This window comes from Patiria miniata, unplaced genomic scaffold (assembly GCF_015706575.1).
Source record: "Patiria miniata isolate m_02_andy unplaced genomic scaffold, ASM1570657v1 HiC_scaffold_3, whole genome shotgun sequence".
NCBI lineage: Eukaryota > Metazoa > Echinodermata > Asteroidea > Valvatida > Asterinidae > Patiria > Patiria miniata.
Window position 1 is genome coordinate 7,383,104 of NW_024037069.1, and position 25,091 is coordinate 7,408,194.

Here is a 25,091-nt window from a genome sequence, read left to right on the forward strand (position 1 = left end):
AGTTTATCTTACTTTGGGGTCACATCATTTAAGAATTGCAATACCATTAATTCGAACTCTGGAGTTAATTCAATGAATGCATGTCCCTTGGTATCTCTGGTGCATTAAAATTATTTTCGATGAAACAGCTAACCATTTCTCGTAAGATTACCAAAATATCCGGAGTCAAATTTTGCTTTCATACAAACCCTTATATAAAGACATGTGCAAAAGCCTTGGATGACATAGAAGAGAGGATACACTTACATGCAATTTCTGGCCGCAATATCTCTGTGGACAAACTTGTGCTGAGCCAAGTAACTCATACCGAGTGCGGCATGTGAGGCAAACCTCATCAGCAGAGATGTCGCCAAGGTCTAAATTGAAAGTAAAAACCTCCAATGAATAAGTAAATACCACACTCAGAACAAAACACATGACATACTGTTTACTAAATGGGACAGCATTTTGTTTAATAAATCTCGTGAGTGAACTATTAATTATCAAACGTAACAACATCTACCAAAATCACCATTAAGTGAGTTCCAAACTCATGCCACTCATCACCAATTCTTTTATCAAACCTTCCTCTATTTATTATCGACATTGATCGCTCTTGACCACATACCTGTTTCTTCTTGACCAGATATGTCTTGAGGTCACCGTTGGCCATGAAGGGTATCACCACCAAGGGGTTTTTGACCGCGTCAAAGGTCAACCCCAGCAGCCCCAGTACGTTGACATGGTCGAAGGTTTTCATGATCAGGCCTTCCTCCAGGAACTTCACCACATTTTTCGGGTCCGAGGTGTCTATACATGCAAAAATAAGTCATTTATATGTGTTAACTGGCACGCCCAACTTACATTTGGCCAAGCTACTACACAAAAACAGGAACTTGTATTTCAACTTATTTTTATCACCACAGAAATGCAATAACACAGAGACACATTCAATTCAGTTCAAGAACATTTTACAACCAACAATTCGCAATTCTGAATGAAACGACTCTTTCGGCTCTTTCATTCAAGATGCACATTGATTAATGTTTTTTTGTTCCTCTTTCTCGGTATAAGGTCATCCAACACCTCTTCTGTAACTCTAATTAGCAACAAGTATAATCAAGACCAAAATGCATACCATTCTGAAATGGGCCCTTTTTTAACCGAGGAACAACTTTTCAGTGCTTTGTTTTGAATCCACGATACTGTCATAGAAAACATCTCTCACAAAATAATGGCCGACATTCTCATCACCAACCTTGCACTGTCTTTACGGCCACAATTTGATCTTCCCCTGACGTATCGTGTAGAACAGCTTTCAGTACACGCCCAAATGCACCTGTAAAATTTAGTCAAGTGTATTATATTCATCTGTACTGATTATCTTTTTCTGGTACCGAAGAACTAGCCAGCTGGCAGACCAACCGACCTACCGACTTACTAACAGACCCAGCGACTGGCCGAGTCTAAATTATTTCCCAAGGGTCGAAACGTGAAAATGTGTTTCAATCACGCCAATAACGGTATGCACACACAGCCCCTTTATGTAGGCCTCTCCTTCTCAGGTAAAATAACAGCTTACACTTTGAACTCAAGAAATGTTCATAGTTTCCTCGTACAGAGTCACTACCTTGTCCGAGAGTTTCCCCCAATTCCAGTTGGCTGAAGTCGATATGAATGTCGTCGGGAACGAAGCTGACCTTGTTGTTCAGGACAATGCGCTTTTGTTTTGGCTGAGCAGATTCGGACTGTTTCTGTGATCTATACCACCTGCGTCTTTTGACGTGGGAGTCAATTTCTGAGGAAAAGAGATACAATGTCGCATTAACAGTAAATAACGTAATATAGTGGTAAGTTTACGAGCACGTTCAGGCTTACAAATAAACAGACAAAACAACCTTTGCATGCTACACAAGATTCACAAGTTGTCTAAAATGGTAAACACAATTTTGACAAAAGAGTTCTATATTTATTTTTGTTTTTGTAGAGAAATTTGTTTCATCCTGTCCACAACTTGACAATTTACAGTCAAATGAGGAGCACGCCATTTGAATTCTTTTGTCATGTATTTTACCATCCAAACTGGCTGCCCGTTAGCAGCCATCTTGAGAGTTTTTTTTAGAAGTAGAACATAATTTAATACGGAGATGTGCAGCTACGTACTGTTTTAATTTTTTTTCTAAACTATCATAATTATGTTTGAAAATTAGGAATTTATAAGTAGCCGGTAGACACAAGTGATGAAGGATAATTGGCTTTGATATTCGAAAGGGTTTCGTGTTGTTTACCATTTCGCCGTCTTGCGATCAAGTGATTTTAACTTACAAGAGCATACTCATGTAGACTGCGATGATACCCTCTCTTCACCGCAGTTTTGTGCACCTGTTTCTAGCACTCAGGAATTAAATATTCGAGTAAACTGAAGTCATCTCTTGCCACCAGCACTTACCGAGATGAATCGCCACTATCCTGCCCAATAGTCTTCGATCGTGGGTGCGCTTCCTTCGCAATTGTCTGCAATACACGAAGGTAGCAGCGAGCAGTATCGCCATGGAGAGTGGAATGACCAAACTCGGTACAAGTATAGCGACAAGTGGCACCGTACTGGGATAGACCAAATAGCCCAACCTGAATTGTAAGTTATTGTGGCGAACCTATGGAATAACACAAATGAAATGATAAACAATTCAACAACTGACATAGACTTAACCAATTTGTTAATGTCGACGTTATAATAATTACTTTTGAAGAAACAATCAACAATGAAAAAGTAGTGTAATTACGTTTTTGGGAGAACTGGCCGAATGTTGGGTGTTTTTGAACCTTTCCGATTGAGTATAACAAATGTTCAACCCAAAAAGGAAAAGGATAAACTTCCCCCTTGGGGCCGCAAAAGAAGGAAAAAATCTAACAAAAAAAAGAATACTTGACAGCTAACCTCCCCAACCCCCACCCTCTGATTCAAACATGGATCCGCCTCTAACTTACCCATACAACAGGCAGACCTTTCCCGGTATCTTTTCCCATGAAGTCCCCGGCTGCTGGTGCCTCATCGGGCAATTCACATACGAGTGATGTGTCACTGATCACGCTGACGTCACAGCTCTCTTCGCCGATCGTCACCTTGATTTCTGCAGCTGTGATGGCGCTGTTAATCCGCTTGCCCTGTTAAAGCATCCACAGGTAATTAAGCTAAATAGTTTTAAGGGAAATTTATTGGCATCTACATTGGTATATTTCGGAAGAATTTAGTCTTTTCGGTCGTGACAGTCAATGTTCAACACTTGTTTTAGTTCTTAATACTTGGGTCATATGGCTGTATCACACGTACGGATTTATGTCGTTTTTCATGTACATGTACTCCTACACACCGTGTGACTTCTGAGGTAAAAAAAAAACACTGAACTTTTATTTCACATTACATTTACATTTGCTTTTGCAATGACTGATCTGAGCTTGATATGAAGTTTTGTAACTCAGCAAGAGGCTTAATGTGTTTTGGGAAGATCCACTTGAAGAGATATCCACTTAACTTTATCTTGAGTCACATATGAGAGGTGTTATCACTTTACAAAGCACTATACAAGTGTGCTTCGTGCACGTTTACTGACAGGCCCCATATAAAAAAAAACAGTGCAAAAAGGATAGGCGCATAGAATAAGACACGCGTATACCAACCGTGATTGTCAAGGTTTCTCCTTCTTTGTCTTTAATACCATCTTCAAATTTGTTATACATTGGATCCTCAAAGTACTCCAAGTCGACACCGTTATCCTCAGACCATGTCAACAGTTGAGTGACCCCATCCATGATGAAGCCAAAGGTCAAGTTTTCATTGCTTATGTCGAGGTCTGTTATGTTCGGAGACGGGCACCGCATCTCTGTTGCAGATTCACCTTGACATTCCTGCAAAATAAAGACCCACATCAGTCAGTAGACAATTCTGTTCAGCAATAGCTCCGGTTGACAATGGCACCCCTCTTTGTTTCTACTTCAAAACAGAAATGTGTTTAAAGATGTAATGGCTGTCATTCTTTACATAGTACCCTTATTGCAATGTTTACATTTAAAGTGGTCGTTTGCGGTAACTTAGCAAAATAGAAGTTTTAAATGTTTCCTAATTATATATGCTGGAAGAGTGGAGCAAGTAGATATAATAAGGGAGGTTGAGCAAGGATAGGGCAGATATAAAATCATGTATACAGATAATAAGTATAACACATTTCTCACCTCATTTGCATTAGTGACAACGATTTGACGGTTTCTACTTGTGTGTAGAAAAGTGCCAGTGACCGTCAACATTCGACCACCCCTGACAATTAAAATACCGATAGCAAATACTGAAAATATATTCTATACACTGAAAGATATGGGCTGGTGTAACATCACTCTAAACAATTTAGAAATGCAATAACATGTTCACTTTCAGATATTTTAGCAAATGACATTTGGAAGTTTAGAATAAAGCAAAAAATTTCACTGTAGTCTTCAGTAATAAAAAGATTTGTATTAGTCTGCTTCTTAAAACAAGCTAGCATAGTTTTGACTGTGAGCTTGCTATTTTGACAGCTTCTACCTAACAACAGAAACATAACATTTCAATAATACCAAGACCAAAATTCCCCTATTGCCCTCATTTTGTTGTTAGTATTTAAAATATTTAAAACACCAAAAGTATCTTTTGACAAAACAGGCTGTAACAGTAAAGATACAAATTAATGTGGATGATACAAATTGAAGCCCATAGTAAAACAAATGAAGACAATAAAATGTAGACTCACGAAACGATGCTTTTCAGAGGAGACACACCAGCAATGGTAGGATTCTCAGTGTACGTGTACATATCTGATGAGGTTCTCATGGCCCCATCGAAGGAGACTTTCACAACACCTTGATATCCAACTTGGTCAGCAGGGGTTGTGCATTCTAGCATGGATTCAACTGGTTGGCTGAATAATTTTGGAATGAAATAAAAAATCACAGTTAAGTTTTCTGCAGAGATGTTTACCAGGCGCGGTTCTACAGGAGGCTGGGGGGGGGGGGGGTTCTTTATGCCCCAAATGGTTGTCTATCCCCCCCCAAAAAAAAAAAAAAAAATCAATTGAAAAATAAATGCCAGTAGCCAATTCAGGAATTTGACGTCACATGCAACTTGTCTCCCCCCCCCAAAAAAGAGTTGAAGTGGGCATTTGTTCACCGTTTGGTAATACAGTGTGAACGATTGTAAGACTTTACCAGCGCTCCCCATAGAAAATATGGAACGAGCCCCCCCCCCCCCCCCCCCCCCCCTCGGAGGCCTGATAAAATCCGGTCTAAATTTCAGCACGCCTCCCGGCAAAAAATGTCAGGATCCACACATGCTAGCCCCCCCCCCCCCAGAAAAAAAATAAAATATAGGCTCTAGAACCGCGCCTGGCGTAAACTTGAATTAATCTTTGTGTATGATGTTCCTTATATTAATACTGAATGGATGAATAGCAATGTCTCTAGGTAATTCGAAATTGGACGAATTTAGAGCAATTCTACAGAAAAGGATAAAAAGTAGATTTTTATAATAAAATCTATAACTAACAAAATCCCTTCCCATAAAGGTGAGAAAGGAAAATCCTTTAAACTGAAGTTTGATAGAAGTCGAAATGATTTTTTGAAACTAAAGATTGCACCAATGTTGGGGAGCTCACTTTTCTTCCTGAATTAGTAATTATCGTACAAAATACTGTGTATTAGGAAAGAGACACAATACCCTGTTATGTGGCAAGGATAGTCGCCGATGAACGCTTCAATATTGCGTCCTGTGTTGAGGGCTGTGCCATTCACACTCACTGCCGTCCCACCGGCTTCTGGGCCGAGGCGGGGTTGGAAATGTGTAATAGCTGGGTCCTGTTACATCTTATTACAACATTTCTAGAACTGTGTTTGTCCCTCACACAATTTGCACAACAATTATATTATTGTTATATTATATTATTGTTGAAGTAAGTATTTGCTAGATAATCGTGCATAGAATCCTCGAATATTATTGATTTTAAAAATGTTGACGTTTCAAACGTAAATCTGAGATACGTTTAAGGAAATTCACTCAAACGCCTCGGATTTTTCCAAATATCCTCAACTCAAACGTAACATTTTTGATGTCAAATTATCAACTTATTCAGCTAAAATATATCTTATCATTGCTCCAGCTGACATAATGTGGTGCCGAACTGCAAAGAAAAGAACATTCGTGAAACGACCTCATTCGTGCTCATTTACATTCCGTGATTACTATTTCAGTGTAAACACATTTTCTTGGACGCTTGTTCCTTTTCCAAGCAGGTTCCTCAGTGGCTGAGTCCATGTAGATGAGTGCGTGCAGGACATGACTTACTCTGAAGTTAAAGTTGACTGTTCCTGAGCTGTGTTGCATTGTACCATCTGCACCCGTGACTGTCAAAGTAACCAACTCAGCTCCTTCACTTTCTGGTCTCGTTCTGCAGCTGACACTGAAATATAAAGTGATAATGTGACATTAAGACAAGGAGGTTCAGCAAAACCTTATCCACTCTGTACACTTTTAACATTTTACAATGTTCCACAACATGGCAACAAAAGAGAAGTAATGTCCTTGCATGGAGTATGATTTGACCCTACCTTGCTCCAATTTGGTAGTCTGAGTTTAATCCAGCCAGATCACAGGGCTGATCGCCAACCATCACTGACACGACATCCTCAAATCTCCGACCGATATCAGTTCCCATCACATCTATGACTGTGTTGCCTTCAATGGGCCCAGTCAAGGGAAATACCTAACGCGTGATTTGAAAACAATAATAACATAACACACAAAAGCAAGTACAAATATCATGGAATAATGTATTCCAATACAACACATTTTTAGTAAAGATGCATAACTCTTCAAAGATAATTTGTTCTACTTAGTGGCTTATATCGTCGCTTTGCTCACGAAGTGACAACCTCAAAATTTGACAAAAGTTCATTCTGAGATAATCGCATTTGAAGTTATTCATTTTTTCAAAGGACATTTTCGACCATTTTGCAGTAACAGAATTCGGAATTGTTTACATTGTCCGATAGGATATGATTTGCTCTTTGTTAGTTCATAGTTGTTTGTTAAAAATAGTTCGTAATTAAACAGTAATTCATTAATACAACTTTTTTGCACTTCGTGAGAACATCAGAACTTTGGCTCCCATATTTTGCCAATTACTTTGTACACAGTTTTTGTCACTTCGTGGGATCATGTATCTTTTTTTCGACGCAACAAACTTGTTACTTTTGCGCGTCACGACAGTTGAGCGCGCGCGCGTCTGTTCTTTTTCAACATCGTTCGCGCGCGCGTGTATGCTTCCATCCTGCCGCGTATAGACCATTGTATTATTTCTGGCCCTGCTCACGAGGTGACTTTTTGTCACTTCGTGAGAACATTTTACACTTTTTTACACTTTGTGAAAATGAAAATCACCGATTTCAGGCTTTTTGTCAATTGTTTGTTTACAATAATTAAGAAAGTAAACAATATTTTGCCTTGAAACTTGGCCAAATTGTTCCTTGAGACAACTATTAATTAAATGGCTAGTAAAACTTAAAATCGAATAATTATCGATTTTGGAGGTTTTTGTCACTTCGTGAGCAAAGCGACGAATATGCAGTCAACCATATCGGCCTACTAGTGGGTATTACGCCTTTGTTTATGCAGTCATAAGAATGGTTGTTGTTTTTTCATCTTGCACAGGAACGAAATTCCCTTTTTTCATTTTGTCATAAAGGCAGGTCAAATGGATACGAGATGTGATTCATTTGGTGACTTCAATCTTTGATACTTTGTGTGAAGTATTCTCGACTGGAATATTCAAGATACTTCAAAGCGAAAATATTCAACTGGAGAGTTGTATATTACTTACCTTGCTCAGAACTGGATCAGGGCAGTTCAATCCGTTATCCAAAATCACGGCATTTTCCCTGCAAATTTCATTCAGTTTGCAAACACCAGACTCGCTTGGCATGGCACCACACCAAACACATTCGAGCGTTGGGCGGGCTGTAGCGCAACGGCTGCAGTCTGGCTTCTGGACTTCACACTTGTACAATATTACTGTTTGATATGAGCAGAATACAAGATAATCTCATGGCTTTCAACTCAACATTATAAAGAACAAACTCCAATGCAAAACTGTTGATAACAAACAATGAAAAGCATATGAAGATGTTATTTTAAAAAAGCGATATACCCATTTCAAAAAAAGCAATTTGCACGGTTCTGAACTTTAAAGAATATTAAACCAACATAATTTCTGCTTTGTTGTATTCTTAAATTCGATACTGACTTTGGGCAGCCAGGAGTGGGTGTGATTCTAAAAGGTAACAAACTGACGTTTATCACGTTTTGGAAATAATCTCATATTATATATAATAATATAATTATGCAAAAAAATCCGAATACGAGCTAATCAAACTTTGGCAGATCGCTCTTCTGGACATACTGTTTTGTACCATAAGGCACTCATCAGCAGAATTGTGAATTGAATTGTGACAGAAGACGATTTCATTGGATAATAATGTAATTATGTATAAACATTTTAGACTGACGAAATCGTGAATCTCCTTAATCAGTCCTTATTCCTTACCATCAAATCCATGTATGTCATCTAGGATGTGCGCAACACCGCTCATGTCAGTCCATGAAACAGTCAGTCCCACTTCCAGCTCTGGTTCATCATTGGATAGGTAAGTGTACTTTTGAAGGCAAGCAAACAATCACCTGTTAATACATGAAGCTCTAAACATCGACATTGTGTCTGGCCAGTATGCATAATAAGTGATAACTTTCATTCTTATAAAAAAAAAAACACATAGCAATCTAAGTCACAAAATAAGTTGGAATTTAACTTACAGCCTTATCTTGGCATGTGATCCTATCTCCATTGCGATCTGCATTAACAGCCTGAGGTGATCCCTCTATATCTAAGCTGCACTGATAGCTAGAAATCTGCACATAACGGGTATAACGACTAATATTGATCTACAAAGTTAAGTGAGTCAGGGAAGAGTAAAACTAAGATTTACTCGGCAGTATTACCCCATCATATCTGCGTTTCATAGACTTCAGTGAAGGTCTTATAAAGTAAACAGCATTCTTTAAAAGCTCAATACTTGACAATGCAACGCCAACATCTTTAATGCAGTTATTCAGCAAATCCAATAAAGGTTAACCGATATAATGTAGACATGCATAACGATTTGCATGCCACCAAAGGACAATTGCAGCTTATCCTTCAAACAACATTAACCTATATCTAAGCACATGCAATGTTTACGATGATAACAGTATATATGATTATATAGGATGCATGGAGCATTTGCAAACTGCACCGGGCCCACCTCAAGTGCATTCGGTCCAAAAGGTCTTGTTATCAAACAATAAATGATAACTTCGCAATTCACTTTGCATTGAATGTCATAAAGAAGGTCAGATATCTAGACCAATAGCATTTAGCAAACTATTTTATCAAGTATTCCAAGGGGAAATTGTTCTTTTTCTTTGCATTGACGGGGGAATTTTTCCTATAGACGGGGCTTAACGTGGACATCAGTTAGAGACTGACATTGTTCCCCCCCCCCAGCCATTCATAAACTAACCTCAGCTTCGTATGGCAGGTTTGTAGTCAAGACAGTGATGCTCCTCATAATGTCATTAGGAAGCAGAACTTCAGCAGTCTGGTTCAGCAGCTGAGGGCAAAACTCAGGTCCTTTGACTGCAGAGGCGGTTGGATTCTGTAGGTAAACGCCAACAAACAACAAACTATGTCATTGCCTCCCCAAAATATACATCTGCTTTGACCTGAACTCATGATCTACAGAAATCTGATAGAAATTATCTAGTGTCCAAAATATAAATACAATTTCAGATACTTCGACGTGTACATGACAATTAGTGTCATTTTCAATAACTAATGCGCAAAATACGTATTAACTGAATAGTACACATATAGGATTCTACCATCAAGAAATTTAAGTAAAAACTTGGGTTTTTTTTCAAATTTTGTCTTGGCTTAGCTCGTATATGTTTGTTCTCACGTTATCTCCAGTAATGATGATTTCATTAGCACGTGTGCATGTGGAGCTTTCATGAGTACATCTGTTCTCAAACACGCACCAATCGCAGGCCCAGCGACTACCAACGCAGGATACACAACTACGCAAACAACCAAAGAGAATTGCATTGTTTAACGATTAAAACAATCATCAGGCAAACGTACTAGGGGAGAAAATATGCACTTAAACAACTTAAAGGAAAACAAACTGAAGTTCAAATACAACTGATTAATACTCACGATGTGTGCGTTGAACACTCGTAGAAGTAGAAGTCGGTGTCTATGAATTGAACTAAAGTTTCAGATGACTCGACACCCAAACCTACGCGTACTTCATCATCTTAACAATAAATAAGAACAGAATCACCTCGTTTATGAGTTGAAACAGACAATTCGAAAATGAGCGTGTATTTTTAAATTACTACGAGTTCAAATCCATTTTTGTGGGTACCAAATGTAGACATCATTTTCATGCTAACAGTAAGCACGTCAGTGTACCATACTGTACTGCCTACGATCACATTCCTCTGTTGATATAATGCGATTGATTTACAAGCATCATTTCATTCTAGAATGGACAAGAAGGAAACTATAAGTCGACTTTTTGAATGCTTGTTCTGTATATTTTGCCATAAATAACATCCTATGGACGTCTCTTATTGCACTTGCCTCCTTGCGGAATGGCAGGTATCCCATCACTAGGAGGTGATGTACACTCTAGTACTTCACCATTCTTCGTAGCTGGAGATTGGAATGACCCAAAATGACATTCATAACTCTGGCCTGTCCCTAGATCAGGTAACTGCTGCACAGTCAGGATGATCTAAATGTGAAAGAAAAGAAAAGATATATTAAATAATAATATTTATTATATTAATATTCAATGAACTCAAAGAGTTAGCTCCATTGGTCAGGGGTACTGAAGACAGAGTGGAAATAACATTTAGTGAGCTCAAATGACTGAGAATGAGCGACAGGTATAGTACATGACGCACGACATTCTGTATCATTCTGACGCACGATAAAATATTTTCTTAGAGAGTCACAAATTTCAGAACATAATAAAGATGGTGTGACATGAAATAAACCGTTCACTGTACGAAGCCTAAATTCATTCAGAGTACAGCAAATAAATTGCGCACAATTTTATACAAATGAAAACCTATTTCAATTCTGGAGATCCCTGGGAAGCAAAACTAAAATTATTAGGCCCTATACATGTACGTCGCTTGTACGATAGGCGTCGCATTGACGTAAAATATTTTTACATACCTATCCGCCTATCTGGATATGTCCATAACAGATCTACACTTTGAAGTAGGCCTAAGTGTTTAATTTCTAAAGCAGGTTTCATTTTTGTTCCTTTAACGGATGCAATAAAGATGTAATTTAAATGCATCTGTCTCTCACCGGTTGCTCAGTGACTGTAATTGGTAGGTTATCATAGGGAGCTACATCGGTAATATTAATGCACTGAGCAGCATTGTAGGCCAACCATCGAGTAGATACATCAGGTGATGGACAGTCTGCATATCTCGTACATCTAAGACAGAATTCAACGTTATCACATAGCTTGGTAGCCGACAATGACCAAAAACCAAAAACCAAAATTGAAAAAAATGAAATGTCCTACTTTCCAGATTTCATTGAGAATCAGTAGGTCATCACTGAATTAGATGGATCGTACGAAATTTGTTTCACATACAAATAATTGCAACTTCGGACAACCACAGCTCATCGAACTCTGTATTCGTCATGTAAATAAAATGGAAGTAATTTTAGGGACACGATCAACAACTAAACTGACCAACTATAGGAGCTCGCCCAATAAATGACTTCCCTTCCAGAGTGCACAAAAGCTTATTTTTTTATCTATACAGGGTGACAAAAAATTATTGCCTTTAAAAAGAACAGGTCGGTGTTTTTTTGTGTTTCGGGTATCAGATTAAAGCTGAGAGCTATTTCTTTTAAATACCGAAACAATCATGAAAATAGCACTTTGGGTTGCTGAGTAAACAGTAATTATGTAAAAGTGGTTATTTTTCATCCTGTACACACACAATTACCACAGTAAGGGATTTTCACTGTACCTATTTGTGCATGTCTAAATCCTCACAAATAACACGGCACATAAGGTCGATTTTAAGCATGCGCGTCGATCTTTTTTTTTTCCAAAATGTTCGGCGGTAGCTCCAACAGCGCCCTCTATTTCCTCACCTCCTCAATTTTTTTTTACCAAAGAGCACCAAGGAATGGGAAACTGAACCAAGGCAAATGATCGAAAGCACCAAGGCAAATTATGGAGGCCACCAATGTACATGAGGACACCAAAAAAGCAAAATAGTATCCACCTTGTCTGTACAATCCAAGCTGAAGAAAAGAAAAAAAAAAAAAAAAAAAAAAAAGCCGCGTGGCCGCGTCAATTCCAGAACTTTGGTCTGACCAGAGACCGAATATTTGTTTTTTGGCCTAATATGACAAGAGTAAAAATCGATTTGATAGAAATACCTTTTACTTTTCACCTGAACAGGTATCTCATCCTTTTTAGTATCTCAGTCCTATTTTAAACCTTTTCAGCATCATAAATAATTATGTCCAAATATTAAAGACGAATGAAGGATAATTGCACAGTACGCTTACATGTTTCACTGTTTGAAGTATTATGAAAAATGACTTCTTTTACATAATTGGCATTTTGTCGGCAACCCAAAGTGCTATTTTCATGGGGTTTTTTCAGTATTTGAAAGAAAACACTCCCAGCTTTAATCTGATGCCAAAAGTATAAACATCCACTGATCCTTTGTTTTTTAATGCAAATGTTTTAGGGTTGTATTTTTGGGGGGTCACCCTTTACATCATTAATATAGAATGGAAAGTTTGTGGTAACACCATGTCTGTTGGGATGTGTGGTTTTGACTCCGGCGACGTTTCGAACAGTGTGCTCTGTTCGTCTTCAGGAGACTGCCGGGCTCTTACTGGTGTAGTTGTTTTAGTAGTGGAGGCTTGGATTCAGCATCAGGAGGATTCTTCAGGAGGACCATTACAATGATACACCATGAATTATACATTTCCATACACGTTGCACCCCGTCTGAGTGGTGTCCACCGTTCTTACACCCCTCAACTCACTCACACACTTTGGAGACATCCCATGTGACTTACCTTCGTTCCAGAGTGCACCATCCACAATACGGGTCTCCATCATTCCCGGCATCAGTCCCAATACACGTTTCGCATGTAGTGTATTGGCCACAGTTCTCCACACGAAGCTTCACCAACTAAAGTGTAAAACATATTGTACCTTTTTTTACAATCTTAATGTTGAGAAAAAAGTATTGATTTCATCATCTGGAAAATTTTTGTTTTTCTTAAAATCTTTAATCTGGTTTTTTAGTTTACGAAGCAAAGGAACAATGTTTATTGTGTGCATTTGGCCAAATTTGCTATGCTTTTCGTTGTTATAAATAATACTCAAAGCACCGAATGGTTTCTGTGGCTTTTCATAAATGACTGGAAATCTAGTTGCTGTTAAAACAACACGTTTGCTTGTCAGCTTAGTTTTTGACTTTTGTGTTGACAAATCTGTCAACTTTTCTGTTAATGCGAAGCCCACGGGGAACGCTTAATGGAGCAGAGAAAGTTATTATTCAGTTAAAAGCATTCCTTCTCGGCAGGTTAGGTATGCGCTTACCTTTTGTTCCGTCAAGAGAAATAGTACACGTGTTGCGTCATTAACCTTGACATCTGGCAGAACTAGACTGGTGTCAACGCTAATGCGTTCATAATGTCGACTGGTAGTGTAACTTTCCACATGGACCTAATGACAAGATGCATAATTATGAGACACATAGGACTTAAATACATCTGTTTACACCTACATTGTAAACAAAGAGTTAAGATGTTTTGACACGGATTTGTGGATATTACCACGGGCAACCACGCACTGCTTGCCTTTAGTGTTTGTTTAAGCACCGTCGTTCATGCAAGCCAATTTATTAAGAGAAACCTTGCTGATTTGTTTCTCATTCAAAAAAATATCAATAAGTTTCGAGAATTAATGCGTCGTGCTAAAAAACTAAAGTCTCGACTCTCGAGTGCAAGGGATGTAAACGAAATGGTTTGAAATAAAACAGTTTCAAAACTGTCCAATTTAGGCTCTACGACGCCTTCAGTGACAGTTTTAAAGGGAGTATACTATACATCATTTGCTTTTGCTGTAATTTTCAGAAATTGATGGAATTGGGGGGTTGGAAATATGTAGCAAATATAGTTACACTTACTTTTTTGAGGTTTTGGGTTCGAAAATGCTGGAAAAACCACAAAAAAAAATCATATTCCAGTAGTCTGGTTCCCTGACTCCATAAAAGAAGAAACACAGCAGTTTACATACATTGGGGAATTGTAAGGTCAGGGAACCAGTCTAGCTGGCTTGTACCCGTTTATAGGTGTGTAATCGATTGCAAACAAGTGCGATGGTCAATTGGGGCCAGTATTTGAAAAAAAAAAAGTTTTTTCCAACGCTGGTCGGCCGACCAGCGTTGGAAATTGATACAAAAATACCACTTTTCTTAAAAATGACAGTATACCAGGTGCCATGATTTTACAGGATGCTTTACACTGTCATTCACTAACAGTCCGGCAAGGTATTTCAAAATGATTTGGTAGTTTTATTTTTTGATGTTTGCAAATGTTGTATTTTCCCTTTAATCGATTAGGGTTAATTTACCTTGAGTAGATCTCCACTCGATGTCCCGATTAAAGCGATGGTGTGGTTGACTTCTATTGTGGTTATGATTGATGACGAGAGAGTACCAGGCAGCTCTAGTATTGCCGTGGATGGAACGGGGTTTATGCCCTTGGCGTACTTGAATAATGGCGTATGAACAGCATCATTGGTCACGGGTATGCAGAAATAGCGATCCAGAATGGGAGTCTATAACGAAAGTATAAACAAGAAGGATAATTAAAGAGACCTCTACTCGATGTCTCAGTTAATTAAGTTCAAGGAGAGTCGTTGATGAAACGAGAATGAGTGCTTTAGCGTGTTTATATCACATTGATATATATCAGCCTGAGGATTGCAAACAAGGTTTTCTTGTTCAACCTAACACACAACTTTGAACCCATTTAAATTGTTATAGTTGCATATATTCTGCAATTTTTTTTTTAAAGGTTCAGCCTTAAAATGAGGTGGAGTTTCAGGACGAAGGGGGCTTGACTTGACATAACAGGTTTGCTATGTATTGGTTGAACACATTTAGGGGCCTCCAAAGTAACACCGATCGGAAAGCTGTGACTTTTATAACATTCTGCAACTCGTTGAGAATAAGGGTCAGATTATCCGGACATTTCTTTCAATTACTAACACACCGCATGCGGTCAATACAATTATGAATGGTATATAAGTCACAAAAACTCCCCAACAAAACCATTCTGTCTGGACGCGCTGTTTTGGTTAATAATGAAGGCCCATTCCCTACACGAATGATGAGCAAAATGTGGCATTTAGTGATTCACATTTTTCTATTTCACAGAAATTATCAAAGTTTGAATTTGGGCCTTCCAATGCATGCATATATGCAATTTTCTCTTGCACGGTCACGTTTTGGACAAGTAAAATGGCAATTCTCCATCAACTTCTTCAACCTGACGTATTTTTAAATTTAAATTTTATAGGTTTTCATCTGCCAAATCGTTGGTTTGAAAATAAATCTCTGAAAACTTTTCTGAAAATCTGGACTCAATTTTACTTTAATTTCAGAATGTGCAGCAACGTGAACATTGAAAATAAATAATATTGCAATAACGGCTTGTTTGTAATACATACAGGGCAAGTCAAAAAGAACGTGACAGCGATTTTCACATACTTGTTGAGCATATTTCAAAAATTCAATTAAATGGCATTAAAATATTGATCTTTAAACGAAAGTGACGAAAAAAATTATTGCAAATGCATATTTTGTCTGAGATAGGGTATTTTAAAAATTGTATGTGCAAAACCTGTTTGTCCACAGACGGCTTTATTCCAATGCATCCGCTTGACTGAGTTCCGAAACTTGATTAAAGACCAAAAAAACCCACTACACTAGACCTACACGTGACAACGGTGATTTTGGTGACTTGTATTCAAATTAGCATAATAACACTATTCTTGCGATTTTTAAAAGATTTTTTTCACCATGTATGGTTGAAAAGCTATACTTAATGCTACATTATTTAAAAAAAAAACAGTTCAAATAAGTTAAGGTTAAAATTCCTGTCAAAATTAGGTTTCCTTCTTTTTGCACCACCATGAATTTTGGAGCCCCATGCAGTTGAGTCTCAAGTGACCGACATAACTCCCCTTTCCTCAATAAAAGTCAAGAAATTTGATCTGTTTTATTATTATTGATCCTCAGTTGAAAAGTAAATCAGTTTGATAATTGCTCTGAAAGTTATTTAGCCTACTGCGATGGCGTGCAGAGCTTACATTGAAAAACCGACAAACACACCCGTTACTGGCAATGATCAGACTAGGGCTGTCGATTGGCTACAATGACAGTACAGATCGTAGCCGGCCTGGGGAAAAGATAAAATACCCAGGGGTTTTTGCGGATCAACGATTCTGTTTTGTTGATGTGCCTTACCAACTTTTCAGCCATCGTACCCAAAAGTGAACAATATCTACATATGATCATAGAGCATTGTAGTTGAAGTATTTGGGCATTCGTTTCCCGGTAGAAAAGATATATTTGTGTTATAACACCCTCACTATTCATGGTCATAATGCTTCTCAGTGCTTTTGTCATTCGTTAGAACTGCTGATTGGACCAATTATTTTCCTCAGTATGATAATTGCTCCATACGTTGTGGTACGTTTAAACTTATTTAAACGGGTTTTTGGTCTCGTGCTGGAATGACTTACCAGCCAAATAATTACTTTTTATTTTTTAACCCGAGGCATATTCAATGACTCAGGTTCCTTCATTTTTCATGATTTGAGTTCTTTTACCACATTTTCAAGGATATGAACGATTTAACATTTCTTTATTTTATCACGAGTAATCAAGCTACTCATCGTGTTTCATCTCCAGTTGTTCCCATAAATTGTACAATAAGTATAAGGATGTTACATGAAAATAGAATTATATGAGAACAAAAAGGAGCACCTAAACGTTGGTGGATTTTTAAGTTAAAATGTGTCATTTAAAGTGAAACACATTATATTGCTAGGAAAATAAAAATTGGGAAAAACCAATCCACTTTTCGAGGTGAAACTCGAAACAGCACGGGGAATTCATCTTTGAATCTCATTACAGAAATGCCAACATCATTTCAAATACGCTTCTGTACTTACCCTGAAACTACTGCAAAAAGAGCCATCCAAATAGTCAACAGAGTAGGCATTTCCATTCTTGATACAGCCTGTGACTGCTGCTTTGAAGGCATCCAAGATATCCCTCATCTTGTACACACACAATGCTGAGTGATCGATGGGTACATCACTGGTACCCGAAGCTCCTTGGTTCTTGGCAAACACAGCATACAGCACCTGCTCGTCTGCAGTGAGACCCAATGATGCCGCTAGATCAGGTCCTGCTGTTTCAAAGTAAGGTGCTTGCACCAAGCTGTACACACCGCCATCTGATCCACTGCACTGTAGGGTAATTTCTGTGTAAGCGTCTAAGTTTTGGCTATCCTGACAAACTCTGTTTATCTTTGTGATAACATTATGAGAATGGATGTCCTGTTTCTGTGAGACAACGAAGTATGTGAATCCTCTAAAGTCAAATGCTGCAACACAGTTAATACCAAAGTCGGCCATTTTTGCAGAATTACTGAAACTTATGGGGTCCATCTCTGTTGCTGATAAAAAGGTATTATTTGTAAGGGTCTTCCTTGATATTGATGGAAAGTGTCCCGAAGACCCAATATTTTCCCCAGTATATGTTACAGCCACATATAGCATTTCACGTCCGCCTCTTCCTGAAGCAATCAGACTAACAGTAGATGCATCCTCAAACCCAGCAACGTAACGAACAGATTCCATCATCACGCTCCTAATATCTTGCAACTGTCGTAACTGACAAATACCATCATACACACCACCACAGGTTATCAAACTGTTTGGCCGAGTACTGTCAACTACCAGTATCTTGTTGTAGTTATTTGTGAGGTGGCAGGGCATCACACTATCTGGCCTGCGGTCATCACAGGTTGTAACATTCAGTATCTCGTCCAAACTACGGTCCAACCTGTACAACCAATTGACAGCCCCAACATACACATCGTCATGGTCACTCAAGGCAAAATGGTTGAACTTTGATGCCCGTCTTTCGTTTTCACCCAAAATATCAGGATTGTCAAAGCTGGCCAACTCATAGTCTGACAGGTCTCCGTGCCACTCAGCTGATGTGATAAAAACATTTATGCAGATGACGCTCCAAGACAGAGCAATTGCCCACAGGAGGGTGGAGTGTCTCCTACAAGACTCCATAATATTGAGTTCACGGGGAAGTTTGAGATGGCACTGCACCGCTTTGTACAATGCAGTGGGTCATAGAGAAAAGTCTATAGCCACAGTCTGTAAAAAATATAGATAAATAAAAATTACCAAGGTTTACAGTACAGTAAGGGAATCCATACAATGAAAAGATTTACAGATAAAGGATGGTTCTCCTTATTTCTAAATGATTTTTTTTTCACAAACGTTCTAACTGTTGGTTTTGCACAAAGTCAATTTCTGGTTATGAAACGAATGTCCAGATCTGATCTTTCGGACCCTTGTCCAAAGCCTAGAAATTTCAGGGAAAAGGTTCTCGTTCGTTTACCTGATTATATACAAAGGGGTGAAAATTAAATACTTTTATGATTAAAGAGACAAAACAAAATCCAAAAATAGGACTGGATGTCGATTTCATTGTTTGTATCGTTCTAAAAAAACACACACACACAACTTTCTCCACTTTCGTGGAAAGGAAAATGGAAAATATATTGGTGTGATATTCAAAAGCAGTTGGCTTTTGCTCGTCTATAATAAATATTGGTTCGGAATTGACAATGACTTCTGGTTAACACCGATGTACATGTACTGGATAGTTAATGTCACACTCGGTTCTTCGATTGTTCAGCAACCCGGATCTACTACTGTATGGGTCTTACCAAAAGCTATCAAGCTGCAACAATATTAATGGTGGGAACCATTAACACGGTAGAAGCATCTTTAAGATCTGGATTTTGTTCGAATGGGGCTTTTGTTTCTTTTTAAGAAAAAATTGGCCCTTGAAAACACAAAACAAGGAATATCTCTATCAAAATAATTTTGACGAAGCTGGCAAGCACACTATTAGACGTGAAAATTGAGAAGAATTATTCGGAAGCATTTGGAAATTCCAGTCTAAAAAAATATATCTTGAAGGATTGAAATGATGAATGTCTTTAAAGCTGGATATTAAACCGAAATGTTGTCGTCTTTCTTCTCAATTAAGCGTGACCTCTTTTCGTTGATGTTCTATAGAGATTAAATCTTAAATGTAACCCTTATTGATATCTTTTGACTGAAAGCAGGTTCGTACAGTCCATGTGTTTACCGCTGGCCCTCTTAAGTGCAAAACTTTGTAGAATTCCACATTAGTCTTCGCACTTAGTTTCCATTCGTTCTTCCTCATAAATAATTTATATTATACTAGACTGTGGAATAACCAATGACTGTATGACGACTGTTTGAAGCTGTGGGAAAAAGTTATTAATTCAAGATATCAAACGCACCTGATAGTGTAGGTTGAATCACTAGCACTCAGGAAATAGCCTGTGGCACTTGGAAATATTGGATTGTACAAGAACAGTCACATCTATAAAAGAGCAAGATGTGCCCATTGCGTTAACCTCCACAAGTAACCGTGCTAATTGGCTAGACGCAGAGCAGTTAGTTGTAGATATAGTTTAGGCTGTCTCAGGAGTGCGAGGTGATTCTCCTCAGGATCCCTCTGCTTAGTCTAAAGAGCAAAAGTTGAGTGACTGATGCTGGGGTCGGTACTCCAATGAAAGTTCTTCATGTTTGTTAAATGATCACTCTACCACTCAGCCCATAGCCACAGCAACATGAACACACGTAGAGTGGCAAAAATATAATGTCGATAGGGTACGCAGTGCAGTACTGTATACATATTGATAGGAAAACAAAATAGAAAGGTTTCTTCATGGGCCAACGATCATCATTTGTTAAGTTGCCGTAGCTGAGTTTCTACATAGGCCTGGTTCAAATTTTTGGGTTTCGTTTCCGGGTGTTGAAACTCAGGTCTTTTTAACAGTTCCCTGAACGGTTGGTGAACTCGCTCAGTTGACGGTACACTCAGTGTAAGTTGTTACTGTGATGAACAAAATATTTTTTTTTTAAATTACTGACTGGTTTCTATAGTTCTTGAGACTGACAAGAAATCTAGTTGTGACGAAAACAAATCCAATTTACAGTGAATTTTCCCTTTTATTGTTGACTATTATTTCGAAGAATGTTCTGTTTTACTTTGATAAATTTAAATGTCAGGTAAACTTGTACTGTTTTCCATTTATATCCGAATACAATTCCTTTATAAAGAGAGTGTAGTCCTAATCTTTCTCTTCGTTAAATTTCCGTAAAACAACTTATGGAACCATAGAAATTCAGTATTGCATCATGACACGTCATGACACGCAATAACCTCTCTGTCTAGTTTTCAGTTATGCTCCGGTTCTGTTGTTTTTATAATGCCAGCATTACGAGATAGCAAAAACGTTTTCTGGCAATAAACCCAGCATGTCTGGATATATCACGAAGCTAAGGATCGAGTTGTCTACCCGACTGACAAGAGGTGTGTAGGAATAACTGGAGACAGCTAACAGAGGAGTGTCCGTAATGAACGGCTGAGCCTACACTCGCAAAACCCATAATGTTCAACTCCACATGCAGTAGAAAGAGAAGTCTATCGGAGTGTACAATTCTACAAAACATGACTTATTATGTACAGGTGAAGTCACGGTTGTTTAGCTCGAAGCATATATAATTGCTAAGGTATGTCATCATGATGGGAGTGACTCCAGCTACGAATTACCACAAGTCGTTTCCGTGAGTAAACTGACGCTATTAACATATTCAACTGCAGGGCAAATACTATCTACATTGGTTTCGATGAAGTAAACACTGACTGTATTACAGAAGCACTACAAAGACGGTGTCAAGTTTAACAAAGGTTTGGTTGAACTACTTCCCTGAGAGGTTCTTTGAAACGATGGGAACCGACTTTAGTTTCCTGGTGCATACGTTATAGGGTTCATCCCATCCACAGGTGATACTGGTCAAATTGGCAATGATAGATTGTTTTGTTTTACATGTCATTTGCATGGAAGTTACACATTTTTTTGTACTTATAAATTTCCGTCTCACGCTTATTCAAACGTGTAGTTAGTCTAGTTAGGTCTGACTGCAAAATACTCCAGCTTGTAATTAGCAGACAGTGCAACACGGTGTATGGCGTTATTATTGTGCGCATGACTAGCAGAGAGCGCAGGCTGGAAAGGCATCCTCCTTTTTCAGATATAGCTTTGGATTTTGGTCAAGTCTTTTTAAAATATTGTGTTCTAGAACTGATAAAGAATCGGGATACGTCACTTAATCAAAAGCACTAAAAAAAAACGAGTATCCACAAACTCGCCATTTTGTGTAGCGTAGTTAACAAACGGCGAATGTATTTGTCTTGATTGTTAGCAGATCATTTTGAAGACAATCATAAATATGTTAGAATATTTAACAATACTAAATTGTTTGTAAGATCGGTTATGGACAGATTCGTCAGTTCGTCAAACTCTGACGATTTATCTGAAATATTGTTCGATAATGAATCTAATCGAATTTGAACGAACATTGTATATGCGACAGGAGAGAGGACGAGAAACATTGGATCCTCATCAAATCATTTCTTTTAACTGATGAACAAATCTAGACGTCAACGTGCATACAAACGAATGACTTATTATGTACAGGTGAAGTCACAGTTGTTAAGCTCGAAGCAAATATAATTGCTAAGGTATGTCATCATTATGGGAGCGACTCCAGCTACGAATTTCCGCAAGTTGTTTCCGTAAGTTAACTCACGCTATTAACATTACGCATATTCAACTGCAGGGCAAATAAATATCGCTTCCGGGAGCAAACTGGCGATATTAACAATACGTGTATTCAACTGCTGAAGTAATCACTGATATACTGTATTATAGAAGCACTACAAAGACGGTGTCAAGTTTAACAAAGGTTTGGTTGAACTACTACCTTGAGAGGTACTTTTACACGATGGGAACCGACTTTAGTTTCCTGGTGCATACGTTAGGGTTGATCACTAATACACAGGTAAAACTGGTCAAATTGGCAATGGTAGATTGTTTTGTTTCACATGTCATTTTCATGGATTTTACTCACTTTTGTGTCCTGATAAATTTCCGTCTCACACTTATTTAAACGTGTAGTTAGTCTAGTTAGGTCTGACTGCAAAATACTCCAGCTTGTAATTAGCAGACGGTGCGACACGGTGTATGGCGTTATTATTGTGCGCATGACTAGCAGAGAGCGCAGGCTGGAAAGACATCCTCCTTTTTCAGATATAACCTTGGATTTTGGTCAAGTCTTTTTAAAATATTGTGTTCTAGAACTGATAAGGAATCGGGATACGTCACTTAATCAAAAGCACACAAAAACGAGTATCCACATACTCGCCATTTTGTGTAACTATAGCGTAGTTAAAGAGGTTGACTTGAAAAACAGCTCTCAAAAGTACCTTTTGTACTCATTTTATGACAGAAACAATAGTCGTTTTTATTTCATGACACTTTAGGCTACATATACACGAAAAATGACGGAAATGTCTTCGAGCATTCCACAACCTCTTTAACAAACGGCGAATGTATTTGTCTTAATTTTTGGCAGATTATCATGAAACAATCATAAATATGTTAGAATATTTAACAATACTAAATTGTTTGTAAGATCGGTTCTGGACAGGTTCGTCAGTTCGTCAAACTCTGACGATTTATCTGAAATATTGTTCGATAATGAATCGAATCGAATTTGAACGAACATTGTATATGCGACAGGAGAGAGGACGAGAAACATTGGATCCTCATCAAATCAATTTTTTAAACTGATGAACAATTCTAGACGTCAACGTGCATACAAACGAATATATTTGTCATCCTCCGTTTTCAAATTTATCCCACAGGGAATCTGAGGCGTCTTTTCTGAGTGCCCCGCCCACTTTGTTAAAAACTCCAATCCACCGCTGCTAGGAGGAACGCTTTCATTGCCATGCAGTCTCAACACTGATGAGAAGGAAGGCGAGCATGAGGTACATCTTGCAAACCTTAAAGTACCTTAGCTACAGTTCCCCTGCATCGTTAGAAGTATCATACAAGCGACACTTCTAATGTAATACTTGAAATACATTGGGAAGTATTCGTGTATAATCCTGAGCCAACCGGCGGTGTTTACAGGTCAATATCCCCTGGACGGTTTTATCTGGTTGTTGCATTGTTTAGATTCGTTTTCACCTGCATTTGCTGTCTTTGGTATCAATGTTGTGACTACAACCTATTTTATTTGAGTCTCCCGGATTTTCCCCAATCTCATTATACAAAAGTCAATAATAGGGTAGTTTGCTATTACTTGATGCATTTTCAGGTGTTTACGGTGGGATGAACTTAGTCGTACAAACCAATTAACACTGCATGAAAATCAGACTGGCGCTGGCCTTTTCCAAAGATGTGAGTTGTATTCTATGCTTTACTCACAGTTCTGTAATACTGAGTCAAAACACTGCAGTGTTTTTCATTTCTCTTTATCCGGTGTGTAAGTGTGACGTCATTTCAACTTAACCATGCTTCTGCACATGGTGTGGCATTGGAACACATGGAACCGAAAGTAAGTGCATCTGGAGTTCTTAGCCAATGGGCGCTAGTGATCAGTGGGGCGCGCGCGTGTATATGACGCAGTCACTTACGAACCGGATAGTATCACTCCTGCCCAAATATGGTGAGGACATGCTTTCACATCACTTTCATGTCTGTAACCATTATACCAAAAATCATGTAGGGCCAACAAATACAACTTACAATCTTGAATATGCTAAATTGCGCAGTATGATATTATATTCAGATAAACGTAGTCAACTAAGCGTATAGAATTATATCGAATATATCGCATATAAAAGTTGCAATTAAGTCATGTTGTGTTTCTGCATTATCGAGGCAACATATGTGAGCGGCTTTTCTTACCTTACATTAAGAACTTTTTTACAAAGGTGTGTTTATTTTTTGAAACAGCTTATTTTTTTGAAGATGCCTCTCCTTTCACATATGAAAAACACGATGCAATTATGTAAATGCAGCAATTTACATAAGGTAGAATGCATATTAATTTGGCAAAATAATGCATATATGCACGTGGCGTCTGTCTTCACAGACTAGTTTGTAGGAATATATGAATCTCCACTAAATACCAATTCAAAAGGATTCCATTTTTTTTTCATGAGAGTCTAATGGTACAGTTGTGTTGACAATGGAATATCCCTCAATCAATGTCTCTACTAAAGCGAAAACCTGTGCACACGCGATTGCGTTAGAACAGATATTTAGTCAGCTAGCAGGCCTGCATGTACATGTATTGAAAATATAACAAGTAATGTCAATTATGTAATAGAATATAAGCAGATGGAGCATTCAAATTAAAAATGCCGATTTTAGTCGTTTTTGTATTGATTTAAACCAGGATTTAGATTAATGATTAAAATAAAATAATTCAAATCAAACATCCCTGCTCCCCAAAACTATAACAATAAGAAGAAAGTCATCGGATAAATCGATCTGTCTGTGAAATGTATGTGATTCAACATATCTGAACTCCGATTTGTCTTAACATTTTAAACAGAAATTCAATGTTGGCTATAAGTTAGCAATATACCATTGCAATGCTAATAATCTGAATAAAAAGGTGCTTAAATATGTATCTGTATCGAATGAATCA

The 25,091-nt window shown here is 38.1% G+C and overlaps 1 protein-coding gene across 1 annotated transcript; it reads right to left on the minus strand.

Annotated features, from left to right (window-relative positions):
- Positions 1-242: 242 nt before the first annotated feature.
- LOC119738583 (plexin-A4-like) lies at positions 243-18,545 on the minus strand. Its single transcript, XM_038213490.1, has 24 exons — positions 17,406-18,545; positions 14,796-15,002; positions 13,761-13,886; positions 13,232-13,347; positions 11,481-11,613; positions 10,740-10,893; positions 10,311-10,410; positions 10,054-10,171; positions 9,616-9,750; positions 8,870-8,965; positions 8,604-8,712; positions 7,881-8,071; positions 6,610-6,764; positions 6,347-6,461; positions 5,723-5,859; positions 4,761-4,928; positions 4,210-4,291; positions 3,658-3,885; positions 2,968-3,144; positions 2,429-2,633; positions 1,610-1,777; positions 1,238-1,318; positions 608-789; positions 243-356 (listed from the first exon to the last, which is right to left on the minus strand). Exons 1-24 carry the CDS (start codon positions 18,543-18,545, stop codon positions 243-245), a joined length of 4,437 nt encoding a protein of 1,478 aa, XP_038069418.1.
- Positions 18,546-25,091: the final 6,546 nt, after the last annotated feature.